The sequence below is a fragment of the Excalfactoria chinensis genome, chromosome Z, assembly GCF_039878825.1.
Source record: "Excalfactoria chinensis isolate bCotChi1 chromosome Z, bCotChi1.hap2, whole genome shotgun sequence".
NCBI lineage: Eukaryota > Metazoa > Chordata > Aves > Galliformes > Phasianidae > Excalfactoria > Excalfactoria chinensis.
The window spans coordinates 16,428,565-16,441,568 of NC_092857.1; the positions used below are offsets into that span (position 1 = coordinate 16,428,565).

The following is a 13,004-nucleotide window of genomic DNA, read 5'->3' on the forward strand; positions in this document are numbered from 1 at the left end:
ATCTTCCTGATCAGATAACACAGTATTGGTAACGCATACCCCACACTATGCCTAACAGTCCTTGTCCCCCTGACAGCTGCAACCTCTTTCTGTTGCTGGTCAGATATACACAGCTGGAAGATGCTTCTGTAGCTTCTACTGCCCTCACGCTTGATGCTGAGTACGGGCTACAAGCTTCAGCAGAGGCTGAGGAATACAATTCTGTTTACATTATTCCCAGAATTTCTTCATGTTTATGGAGGAAAGCGTACAGGCTTTTAGATATCAGCTACATCTCCAACAGCACCAGTGCCAATCGTAAGAAGTCATTTTTAAAATACTGAATATAATCATCCTAGTTTCTTACAACTATTTAAGAGTAACTTCCATTAACTGCAGGAGCCAGACATGTTCAGCCAGGTGGCTTTGCAGACAGATATGGACTCTCACCTCTTGAGGACAGCACTTGGGCAGTTTTTCAAAATGCACTGAAGACCTTCTAAAGGCACCTTATCTGACAGAATTTCTGTAAAGTCACTTTAAATTTGCTATTTTAAGGGTATTCCCCTCGCATAAAGGTAGCACAGTAACTATCAGTTGCTATTTGTATTTGGCTTACATACAATCTCTATGAACAAATGTCAAATTATTTTTGCTGTGACAAGCACTTGCAGCTGTGGGGCCATGTAATCTGAAAACAAACACATGCAAATTCATTCCTTCGACTACATTTGATTAAGGGTCACTAGCAGGTGTGCTGTTACCTGTGATTATATTAACTAGTCCATGCTCCTAGAGTTCCCAAAAGAGTGCTTGCTTTAATATAGACTAAAACTAAATGCTGTGATAATTTTTATAATGCACTTTTATAGTGCATGATACAATACAGCCTTGACTCCAGGTGCTATCACAACACTAACAGCACTTTTAACAACACAATTTTATCTTTCCTCATGCACATCAACTGCACTGCAAATATCTGCTTCTGAGTAAGAAAAACGGTTATCTTCGTACAGATGTGTGCGTATGTGACAGGAACACCTCTTGATTACTATTCAGGAGACCTCAGTTCACTCTCCAAAGACCTTGACTATAAATACTGTTTAGACAGCATAATTACAGATAAAACTAAAGGACACACGGAGAGAGATAAAAGGATTACTTTTAAATAACAGAGCAATAATCGCATTTGTCTATTTTAAATTTAATATTAAGATCTTGATAGCTCTTTTCCCACTCAGGTGGAAGCTGCCTAGACATAAATATAGTGGTCCTTCCATCTAGAGTTTATAATCTAAAAATGAAGTGTAAAACAGACGGTTGAAAGAAAGAAATATATGGGGGATCAGAGAGGAAGGGAAGTATCACAGATAACAGGCAGGTCACAGTCCGTAAGGATTGACACCTTGCCACCTGCCAAGCCCTTCCTGAGTACACCTGAAATAACAAGCAGCTGCAGAGGTGAAAATTGGGCAATACTTCAGCTACAGTTATTGCTGACCAGGACTTTTTCTGGTCAAGACATATGGAACAATGCGTTAAAAGTGTCTCTGGACTTAAAGAAAACTGGGACTAAGGCTGGCAGCAGTCACGGAAGAGACACAGAAATTGGCTTCCTAAAAGAAGGATAAGTCTGATAGACCACACGAAGCTAACATAAGGAGAGCTCTGATAGTACAAGACATTATGTTACAAGCCATGGATGAATACCCAGGCACAGGCTGGGTGCAGCACAGTGAAGGCTGTGGCTCCACAGTTATTTCCTCTGTGAAGATGAAAAGAGCGGGCAACTCTCAGCCCTTGTTTTCCCTGTCATGGGACTTAGGGAAAACAACTTATTTTTTTTTCAGTATTGTACTGAAAGTTAGTTTGCAGTCAGTGTTAAGATAGAGAATTCTGAATTGATGTGTACTAATGATTACTATATTAGAAACAGTAGCTTTTGACTAATGCATTTCAGATTGGTCTCTTCTCAAAAGGCAGATGCTGCTTCTGTAAAACCTTAACTAGACTCTGATCTATAGCTTGAAAACAGACTTTACCTGTTCAAGTGATAACATATAACAGGATGACAAAAGTACTTCACTAAGATCCATCATGCTGTGCATAATCATGGCTGGAAAGACAAACCGATGGTAGAGTATTATCAGTGGAAGCTCACTCTGTTCCTGAGGCATAAAGTGTTCCAATACTGCAGAAAACATACAGAACCCTCAGCTCTGTGCCTTCTACAGACAACATCTGGACAAAAAGTACTCTCCTGTTCCCAGCCTTTCCCTAGGTATGTCTACAAACAATTGTTAGGAGACAGCACTTGCACACAGAACATGTCCCCTAAGCATACCTGTAGCTCCTGCGCTGGGCTTTTACAAATATCTGGTTTGCTGAGAGAAGCTGCTCAGGGAACCAAATGACAGAAGTGAATCAGATTCAAAAGCAAAGAAACCCAACAAGTAATCTTTCTTGGGTCTGTTAGTTCTATGTGCACTCAGTTTCCAAACCAGTTCACTGCGCAGTTGCACAAACATACTGATACAAGAGGGAAACAGTGGGAGACAGGAGAAGGGAGTATTTATCTGGCAGGACTACTCAACACAGAGCTGCAGACGAAAAACTATGCTCACATGGCTCTCTAGGCCATGCTGCTGACACTTGACTTACTTCACTGCTACTGTCACACTCACAGCACTGTATGGGAACAGCAGCTGGAGGAATCCTCCTCCTATGTGTGTTTTAAACTTTGGGTAGTGAAATGTGCCTTTGACTGGAATGGAAACTACTATTGTTTTGGATTTCTGACTCCATAAAAGGCATGCTATTGTTTTTCTTACTCTTTTTCAACCTCTCCAAAGTAGTTCATATGACTGCTAGTTTCAGCAAGTTGTACTTCTGCAGCTTGTCAAGTACTGTGCCTTTTCACAGAACACCCATGATGTGACATGTAAATAGCTTGGATCCATTCATTAAGCAGCAGTCTCCATTTGATTCCTGTGAGATACTGACATAAGAATGCATCTTGATACGAATACACAGGAGGAAGTTACCCTCTATCTGTGACCAATCACAGAGGTTGAGATCCATATACACACATAAACTTTCAACTTATTCCAGCACAGAAGGGAAATAACTACAAAACAGTTCTATAGCAACATCAACACTTCATTAATATTTGCAAAGCACTTTGCAGACTAAGATGAAAAGCTTTTATAGGGTTACAAACAGAAAGAAGCAAGCAAAAAAATTCCCTAGCTAAGCGGAACTCCTAGAAGAACAACACACAGATTTGGCTTCCTATTATAAACCTTTCATGCTATAAGAAAATGTGCTCTTTCTGATCAGTTTAAACACACTTCTGCAGTGCAAGACTATTGTTGAGGACTGATTATTGCTGAGATGCATGCTGACATCAAAATACAACTTATATTCTAGGCAGGGTGTTCATAAAAACTGTTCAAAAGCAGACAGCAGTTTCTTCCTCCTTAACACAGAAGGAGCAAGCTGCAGAATATTTCAGGGTCTGTTTTTCACAGCTCTGACTGCTTCCTCCAATATAAATGCGAAAGGTAAAGCCACAGGGAAAGTCTTAAAGCAGCAAGGAGGCAGCAGACCTTCTCTGCCTACAAAGCTGACGGCAGAAATGACAGTGCCTTTAGAATGTGAAATCCACAGCTAAGAAAAACGTAACATTGCCCTCTTGTGTACTGTAAGATTTTCTAACAACTCATTGAGAAATATTTACCTATTTTCTTTATCCAGAGCATTGCTAACCTACTCTTTAGTTGTTAAATTTTTCAGAAATGCCTTTAAAATACAAAAAAGCCTTCAGGATTCAGGACTCCTTTTCATAGGGGTATCAGTACCTTGGCTCACAGGGACAAAAAAAATCTAACTATGGAGATCTATCAAAGCAAAACGTCATCTCATCTCAATGCAGTGGTACATAACCTGCACTTTACCTGCGTAATCAAATTAGACGCATTCGACACATCTAATAATTAAAAATATTTTTATGTTATTGTAGTTAACTTTCCAGACAAGTTTTTAGTGAAACTAGACAGGAATTCCAGAACACAAGCGAGAAAAAGAAATCAAATAAATGTATCTGAAGCTTTTAACACTGTACCATGTTTACTCAAGTTTTAAGATCAGAAGACATGAAGAAAGAACACAGTTTCATGTGGATGAGCAGTACATAGCAATGGTTAAAAGACCAGCCCAAAGACTAGGTATCACAGAAGCTCCCAGCTTTGAGGATTTGCTAATCAGGGTCAGGTTTCTCTACAGACCTTAACACAAAAGCCACTGAAGCAACTCTCAGAAAATATATTATCCAGAACCCAACATTATTGTTCAGGCCTCCACTAGAATCAGTTCTGTGCTTGAGATTCTCCTCTTCTTTATTGTAAAATCCATTACTTTTTCTACAGCATCCTTGTCAGTTTTTCTGCCTCTTCCATATAATCTGGCTACTTAACGCCTGCCTGACCACATATAATCATAGTATCATAGTATCGTGCGAGTTGGAAGGGACCTTAGAGATCATCGAGTCCAACTCCCGGGATTCGAGCCCTCTGTGTAGCAGAGCGGCACTTCTACCCCCTGCGCCACAGGGGGGATTTGAACCTGGGCCTCCAGTGTTGCAAGCGGCAATTCTACCGCTGTGCCACTGGGGCACACAATATATATATATATATACACATATCCTGGGATATTCCTCAAGACTTTCATCTGAATAAATTTGTTGTTCATCTGTTACTCATGGATGTATAACTGGTTTCTTATCAGATCACAAAACCAATTTACTTATTCTGAAGCTATTACAGTCTCTACATCAATTTCAAGAGAAACAGACTGGAAAATTCAATAGCTGCATGGTAATCTAGTTACAAATCAGCAAAGCCTTGTGGAATTACTTACGTTGTTTTCTTGATTCTTGTTATTTTGAAGAAGAGTGATGACACAATTGTGGATGAAGAAGGCAAGTGTTAGAACCCCTGTGAGCTGAGGGAACAGAACTCTAAATTCTAAGGGAGGGAAGAAAAAGTGTTAGTAACTTGCTTCTATGAAACAAGCAATGTCAATATGCAGATGACATATAGTTTTGTAGGGTCTACTGACAAAAGCAAGAATGATCATGTTGAAAAGGGACAATCTGTCCTTGACCATAGCCAGCACAAATATTTAATTAGGAAGTACAAAATGCATGAAGATGGCAGTTACTACATTACACAGCCTGCAGGAAAGTTTCCACAGCCTCCAGGAAAGTTTCTTGCATGACCCCAGCCACTAAAGTCTACCAGGTTAATCTAGGACTTAAACATACAAGCCTTCCTGCTTCTTAACAGTGTGACTGCAGAGCATTTTTGAAGCAGGAACTGGTTCCACAGCAGCTGTAAATGTTCTGGTCCCCAGAAATGGAAATGAGAGGAAAGCCACTGTTATGTTCTGTGAGTTACCTCAGTTTTGAAAATGATAGAGATTAGCAAACTGGTTATGCTTCCATAAGAAAACTGCCATATGCAGATGTTAAAGACATGCTACTTCAAAATCAGGGTATGGGCCCCTTCTCTAACCCTTTGTAGCATCTATGGTGACTTTTTTTTACTCTTTAGCCTCCAAGGAAATGTACTGTTTCTTTGAGTACTGGAAGGACTATGTTATGCTGAATATCTGAAAGGTCTGTTCAGCCTAGAGAAGAAAAAGCTGAGAGAGGATCTGATTAATGCTTATAAATACCTAAAGTGTAGGAAGTAACTGAACAAGGTCAGACTCTTCTCATGTTGTATAGTGAAAAGACAAGGGGTTCTAGACAGTAGAAAACTAGAACATAGAATATTCCACAAAAGGAGGTGGAAGAAGTTCTTTACAGTGAGGGTGATGGAACACTGGAACAGGTTGCCCAGGGAGGTTGTGGAGTCTTCTTCATAGAATCATAGAATTACTCAGGTTCGAAAAGACCTTAAAGATCATCAAGTTCAACTGCAGCCTAACCGTAGTACCCTAACTCTAAAAACCCTCTGCTAAATCATATCTCTGAGTACCGCATCCAAACAGCTCTTAAACACATCCAGGGACGGTGACTCAACCACCTCCCTGGGGAGCCTATTCCAGTGCTTGAATACCCTTTCTGTAAAGAAGTGTTTCCTAACCTCCAGTCTAAACTTACCTTGGCACAACTTGAGGCCATTTCCCCTCATCCTGTTACCTGTCACCAGTGAGACCTGCCCCACTCTCACTGTAAGCACCCTTCAGATACTGGAAGAGAGCGATAACGTCTCCCCTCAGCCTCCTTTTCTCCAGACTGAACAGCCCCAGCTCCCTCAGCCTCTCCTCACAGGGCTGATTTTTCCCACTGCTTCACAAGCCTCGTTGCCCTTCTTTGGAGATATACAAGCTTCATCTGGATGTCTACCTGTGTGACCCACTGTGGGAAATCAGCTTTAGCAGAGGGGCTGGACTCGATTTCTAGAGTTCCCTTTCAACCCTTGCAATTCTGTGATTACGTCCACAATATTTTTCTTGAAGTGCTGCTAATGATCTAAGAATTTATCAATGCCGTGACATGATTAAAGCACCATCTTTGTTGATATTACAAAAGGATATGTATATACTTGAAAGAGATTCAGGAATTGGAGATCCCAGAGTTAGCTCAGCTTCTGGAAACCATCCAGCAATATAGCAAAACACTCATCAGATGCTCAAAAACAGACCTTGCAGAGCTCTATGCAAAAATATCTAGATCAGCTTTCTCTAAACTGCTATGAGGTGAGCAAGTTAAAAACACTTCAAGAAATTAACAAAGGGCACAACAAGGTTGACATAATATACTTTCCATAAGGCTGAATTCACTGTATTTTCAGTACCTAACAAGCATGACATGCTACCAATAGATTCAGAGTGCAAGTTTTGGGCTTATTTTCCATCCAGTACTTTAATGTTCATAGTAAAAACTGCACAATCAGATTCAGAATTTCTCTCACCATTGTTTTCCCCATCACCACAGTAACTTGCTGGGTACACCAGTTCATACAAAGGTAATGCTATGTATCAGAGGGACTGATTCAATTCAATATAGAGCATTCTGATTTAGTGGGTGGCAACACTGCCTGTGACAGCGGAGTTGGAACTGGATGGTCTTTAAAGGCCCTCCCAACTCCAATCATCCTATGATTCTATGATAATATTAGAAGACATAACTCCTGTAAAGAATGGGAAAAAGGAGCTTAAGACCTGGCCCTCATCTCTCTTTTGAAGTCTCCTAAACCAAGAAATTGATCTCTATAGACTATCTCTTCATTCAGTAGGACTGTTCATGCAAACATTTCACAGAGTGATTTATAATGTCACTGTGAGAGTAGGGGAAAGCAAAACAATATTCAAGAAATGAAAAAAAGATACTAGTTAAAGTTAACAGCTCTTGGAAAGTGAAGACTCCTGAACCTCTAGATGCAATTTCAGACATCATTTCCTTACTCTGCTTACCTCACAAAGATGTTAAGAGGTGAACAAGACAGGCATTTATAAATTGTTTTAAAGTCTTAAGCCCTTCATATATGTTTCATTACATTGTTAACTATCTTACCTGGTACAAAAAATTCATTCTCTGTAAACCAGTTGAATTCTAAGTGGATTCCCAGGTGAGCAGCCTTTACAGTAACCAAAAGAACTAAGTAGATAACTGAAACTGTACCTAGAAAAGACCAAACAAATAGCAAGAGGTGATAGAAAATATTTTTCCTTTGCTTTTCCTTGCTCCATCCAACCAGTTACCAGTAGCTCAAACTTTCAGGTGATATTCATTCTTAAAAATACATTTTTATTTTTATTTTCTTTTAATATGTCAGACAGAAAGAGCAATGCACTTGCAATGAATGCCCCACATTAAGCACTTTTAACATTCTCCACATGCTGCACTAGTCACAGTGAACCAGCAATCCCTCATGCTGGCTAGGTAGGGAGAGCTCCAGATGATAACGAATGGATCCTAGATTCAACTATCAGGATTCTAATCTGACGTGAGACATAGCTCTGGCCACAGACAGCACAGCTATCTCCATGTCCATTCATTCAGTCCTTGACTAAATAGCCCAGTGAGAGATGAATTAATGCTTACTACAGATGTCAACTTTAAACTGGGAGATAATAGTTTGATAACAATGTTTGATAACTACTGCTTTAAAAATTGTCATAATCATAACCTTGGAGAATAACCTTTGGCCATAAAGCAGGATTTGAACTCCATCTCATTGGTCCAGAGTCATTCAGCAAAAATCTGCACTCTAAAGGATTTTGAATAAGATTAAAGATCATACAAATGCCTTGCTGTGTCTGCCTGTGAGATAGAGTATGAACTTGGCTTCTGTCACTTAAAAGGGAGGGGAAGAAGAATAATAGCTACTCAAAAATTTAAGGAAACCTTGCACCAGTAATTAAGGCTATTTTGATGCAATCTCCAGGTCAATAATACTGTATTATTGCCAAGGCTACAGGATAAATTCCAAAAATACAGTCAAAGACTAAGAAGATAAAAGGTTCTGCTCTTTAGGATCTACTTAACAGTTAACACTCTGTAGTTTCCTCACAATTCAGGCTTCCATAAGCATGAAGATAAGCAAGAGTTTTCTACCAAGATTCATTTTAGCATATGAAAAATAGCTTTTCCAATTCTTGCCTGAAAAACTTACAAGATTCACAGAAGCTAAAGCACCTTTGAACACCTGCATTAAATAATAATCAATTGGAGTTATGAGAAAATTCATGCTTAACCCTCAACTTGATATTCTACATAAACATCCTGCTTTTTAGAAAGAAGACCTATCACCTACTCAAATTTCTATATTGTATCTCCATTTATTAGATCCAGCAATAGGAGTTACAAGCTCTAATTCACTGTCACACTGGCTAAATAAGGTCCTCAGTTCCCTGCCTGTTATGTTCTTTACAATACAGTTCCATTTTTTCACATAGTTCTGTGTTTTCCACTTGTTTTTCCCCCTTCTCTTCAGCATGGGCTCCAATGCAATGCCTTCCAGCATCACAAAAAGTAACTGCCCACACTATCACTAATGCACTTTATCTACCATTCCCAACTGCTTTGTTCTCCTATCTCAATGCACAAAAGCAAGGAGAAGTCACAGTTTTTGTCTTTGTAGTACAGAACAGGCCAGAAGCTGAGCTGAAGCAAAGCATGGCAGCAGGTTACAAGGAGTGACTGACTGATGTTGCTGTGAATTAATACATTGATTAGTGTCAAATTACTTCAGATCTGTAGTAATCACTCTTTGGAAATAACTGCCTGTTGAAATACCAGATAAGGGTTGGGCCAAAGTAGTACATATCAAACACTGCACTGCAGTGTGTACCACAGTTTGGGAAAATCTGTTGCAAATACAACAGAACTTATACAGGATTATCAAAGGAGCAAAGGGAAAAAATAATAAATTATTTCCTACTAACCACAAGGCTCAAGCAAAACAGAGTGGAAAGTCTGCAGGTGATTAACAATCTAACTTATGAAATGCCCAAGGTATGACGCTGCTGCCAAACTACTCACTGGAGTAGCTGTCAATGTTTTCTATATCCTTCAACCAAAATAAATCAGTGCTTTAGTAGTACTTGTTACCTACCCAGGACATTAAATTTCGCAAAGAAGGATGGAGACTTCAGATTTAGGAGGGGTAGAAGAACAGCAATCAAGTAAAATGGTACTGTTTGTGACTTGCTCCACCACTCCTCGAAGAGCTGAAAACCTGTACTGTTGCCAGAAGAGAACATCACACTCTGGTTCTGTGGTGGGTGACCACTAGCAGCACTTGGACAAATGACTGGAAAGGGAAATAAAAATATACCCAGATGAAAAGAATTTCACTTGCACATAATTTTCATTGCTAAGATCCCACAATTTCTGGAGCGTGCCTTACATCTAGGGAGAAGAACCAAAAGCAATGTTCAGCAACTCAGGTCTTACTTTCTGTTTGTTATCAGCACTTCAGTGCTCCAGTTTCCCTGCTATGTACTTTGCACTATATGCTGAGCACAACAGAGACACTCTTGTGTTTGCAGCTTGAGTTTTGGCATCGAGTATCCAGGGTTACCTACCTGCAGCCATATCCTGTGCCTACACACATCTGCCTGAAGTCAGCCAGAACAGCACACCTCTACATTTGACTTCATCCTTAGCATTGTGATCTGTCTTGCACCCTTAATGTCATATTAACAAATGCAAACACATCTGTCTACAAAAGAACCCGCATTAATGCACATTGCCTGGGAACACACAAACAGCTTGACAAGAAAGCTATGATGATCAGTGACAGGTCCAAAACTCTCAAACCAAAGCAAACATACTCTCATGTTGGTGCAACGTCAGGTTGCAAGTATGTCACTTACAGACAACAGAAGCAATATAAGAAATATACCCATAATTATGTGAAAAGAGAATGTCAAATTCCTGTTACATGGTATCACCTGAACAGCACCTCAACAAGTGACTGGAACAAAACCAACCAAGCATAAAAGATCCTGTGGTGAAAATATACCTATTTGCTTCTGGTTAATATTTCTTTCTAATGCATGCCTACAAAGTTACACATTGAAATATGAACCTTACAGTTCTCATGATTTCACCTTTCCAACCTTGGCATCCCACAGTACTTTATAGCCCGTCTCCTACACTGCCTTCATGAATATTTTGTTACAAAGGCAAAAGTGTATGAAGTGTTCTATCAAGTTTTTTGAGAACATTAGGTTACTTGCAGTATTCTTACTTTCATTTCATTACTTAAAAGAGGATTGTTTCACAGGTCTTGAAAAGTGCTTTTGTTTTTTGTGATCTCCTTGCTATCATCAAATACCCTGCCAAGAGACATCTGACTATCCAGCAGCCCTTAGTTCTGTGCAGACCCTGCACTGAATCTTCCAGTAAGTGGAGGATGCTGTGGAATAGTGGAATATGTTTTTCTAACTTTGTCTGTAAGTTACATCTGCTGCTGCCAGAAAATGGGATGAAACAGGAGAGGCAGGAGAGACCATAAGAGAAAAAACACAGCAGCAGATTCTAAATCCTTGCTGATAAGGACTTACGGAGAAACAGAGTTAAGAGCTAGCTCAAATGCAAATCGACTGGTTTTCAGATTCATTTCTTAATTCCCTTGCCTGACTCCAAATAGCTGCTCTCCAGAAACACTACTACAGCTGGTGTGACACAGCTGCATGGCTGGTTCTGAAGTATTTCCCCACCCCCATAAGAGCTTAGAATAAAGAAAACTTTCTGTTTCATAGAATAGAGCTACAATATTAAATAAAGCATTACATAAATACAGCATTAAATAAATCCTGCAGAGTTATTGAGGAGCAAGGATGCCCAAGCCAAGAATTTCCAACAGAAAACACACTTCCTGTGCCTCAGCTTCAGGGTGCAAAAGTTAAATTTCCTTAAGGAAACTCCTCATCACACAACTGTTAAGTGACTCAACATTCGTGGCTTTTAGGAGTACCTAGATGGGTATACACTAACTTATAATTTGTTTCTTAAGGCTTGCTCTGCTCCTCCCCCACTGTTTCATTTTAAATTATTAATCTTTCCAAGTGTGGTTAACTGTAGAAGAAGAAACACCAGACAGAAAATATTAGCTTTCTAGAAACATAGTTAGAACTTATTTTATACATTTTATAACCAAAACGGGTTAAAATCTATGCATGAAAACTGCCTTGAAATTCCCTTCTTTCCAAACTAGTAAGTGCTTCTTACCTTTGTTACTTCCATTTGTTCCTGGAACAATATCTGTTACATTGATATCATGAGCAAAGTCTGAAAAGAAAAAAATAAAATTGTATTAACAATGTTCTGATCCTTCTATTAGGCTTTTATCTGCTTGCTTAACAAAAATGTTAAAGAAACATTTTGAAAAAATAACATCAGAGCTGCAATATGCAATTAGCACTCCCCACCAACCTCAGATGGGTATTCCAAGGACCACTGCACCACTTTGTTCACAGCAGTCCCCTCCATCTATGAAGTATCCAGGCATACCCTTTGTTTTCCTTGTTTTTTTTCCATTTTGTTCTTTACATAAGGTCATGACTGGAAAAACGTTTAAGTCTCAGTGTCATCTCTCATAATATGTTATTTCAACTGTACTCCTGTGCTACTTTGCTGCAAGTAAAGACATTTTCAGGTCTCTTAAACTTGATCAGTAGGAGAGTACTGGATAGCAATCTCCTTATATTTACACATATACATACACATGCAGAAAATACTCATCAGCTTGGAAATTTTATTAGTATCTCTCTGATTAAAATTTGCTTCTGCTGCATGTGGACGTATCATGCACACAGAAAATCAAATAGGGTAGAAGGCTTCCGATTTTTAAAGCAATTAAGAGCAGCTTGTTTCTCATAAAGAAAGCAAAAAATCTTGTGGGAAGAAAACTATGTATTTTATACTACTAAATTTTTATTTATGATGCCCTGAATCACTACTGAGTCTCATACTTACTGATATCACTTCAGTGTACAAAACCAAGAGAAGATGCAATTAAAATTAATCGCCTCATCGCGATTCTTTCATTGCTGAAATCTAGAATTAAACTTTTTGTTTTGTTTTGTTTTTTTTGCCTGACAGAAAGGGACCTTGCCTAACAGAGGGTGATCTTTGTGTACTGATGGGCAGTCACCTGTGTATGAGCCAGCAGTATGCCCAGGTGGCCCAGAAAGCCAGTGGCATCCTGGCTTGTATCAGGAATGGTGTGGCGAGCAGGATTAGGAAGTAATCTTGCCCCTGTACTCAACACTGGTGAGGCCTCACCTCGAGTACTGTGTTCAGTTTTGGGCACCTCAGTACAGAAATGACACTGAGGTTCTGGAGGAGGTCCAGAGAAGGGCAATGAGGCTTGTGAAGGGCTTGGAGAATATGCCCTATGAGGAGAGACTGAAGGAACTGTGGCTGTTTAGTTTGGGGAAGAGGAGGCTGAGGGGAGACTTTATTGTTCTCTTCCAATACCCGATATGTGCTTACAGCAAGAGCA

General features: G+C 39.5%; 1 protein-coding gene across 1 annotated transcript in view; it reads right to left on the reverse strand.

Annotated features, from left to right (window-relative positions):
• Positions 1–13,004, reverse strand: part of SLC38A9 (solute carrier family 38 member 9) — a 41,103-nt gene that overhangs the window by 12,347 nt on the left and 15,752 nt on the right. Inside the window, exons 8-11 of the mRNA XM_072359595.1 lie at positions 11,729–11,788; positions 9,606–9,803; positions 7,562–7,669; positions 4,897–5,003 (exon numbers count right to left, since the gene is read on the reverse strand). Of these exons, the coding sequence (XP_072215696.1) occupies positions 4,897–5,003; positions 7,562–7,669; positions 9,606–9,803; positions 11,729–11,788 (473 nt within the window). The remainder of the gene's footprint in view (positions 1–4,896; positions 5,004–7,561; positions 7,670–9,605; positions 9,804–11,728; positions 11,789–13,004) is intronic.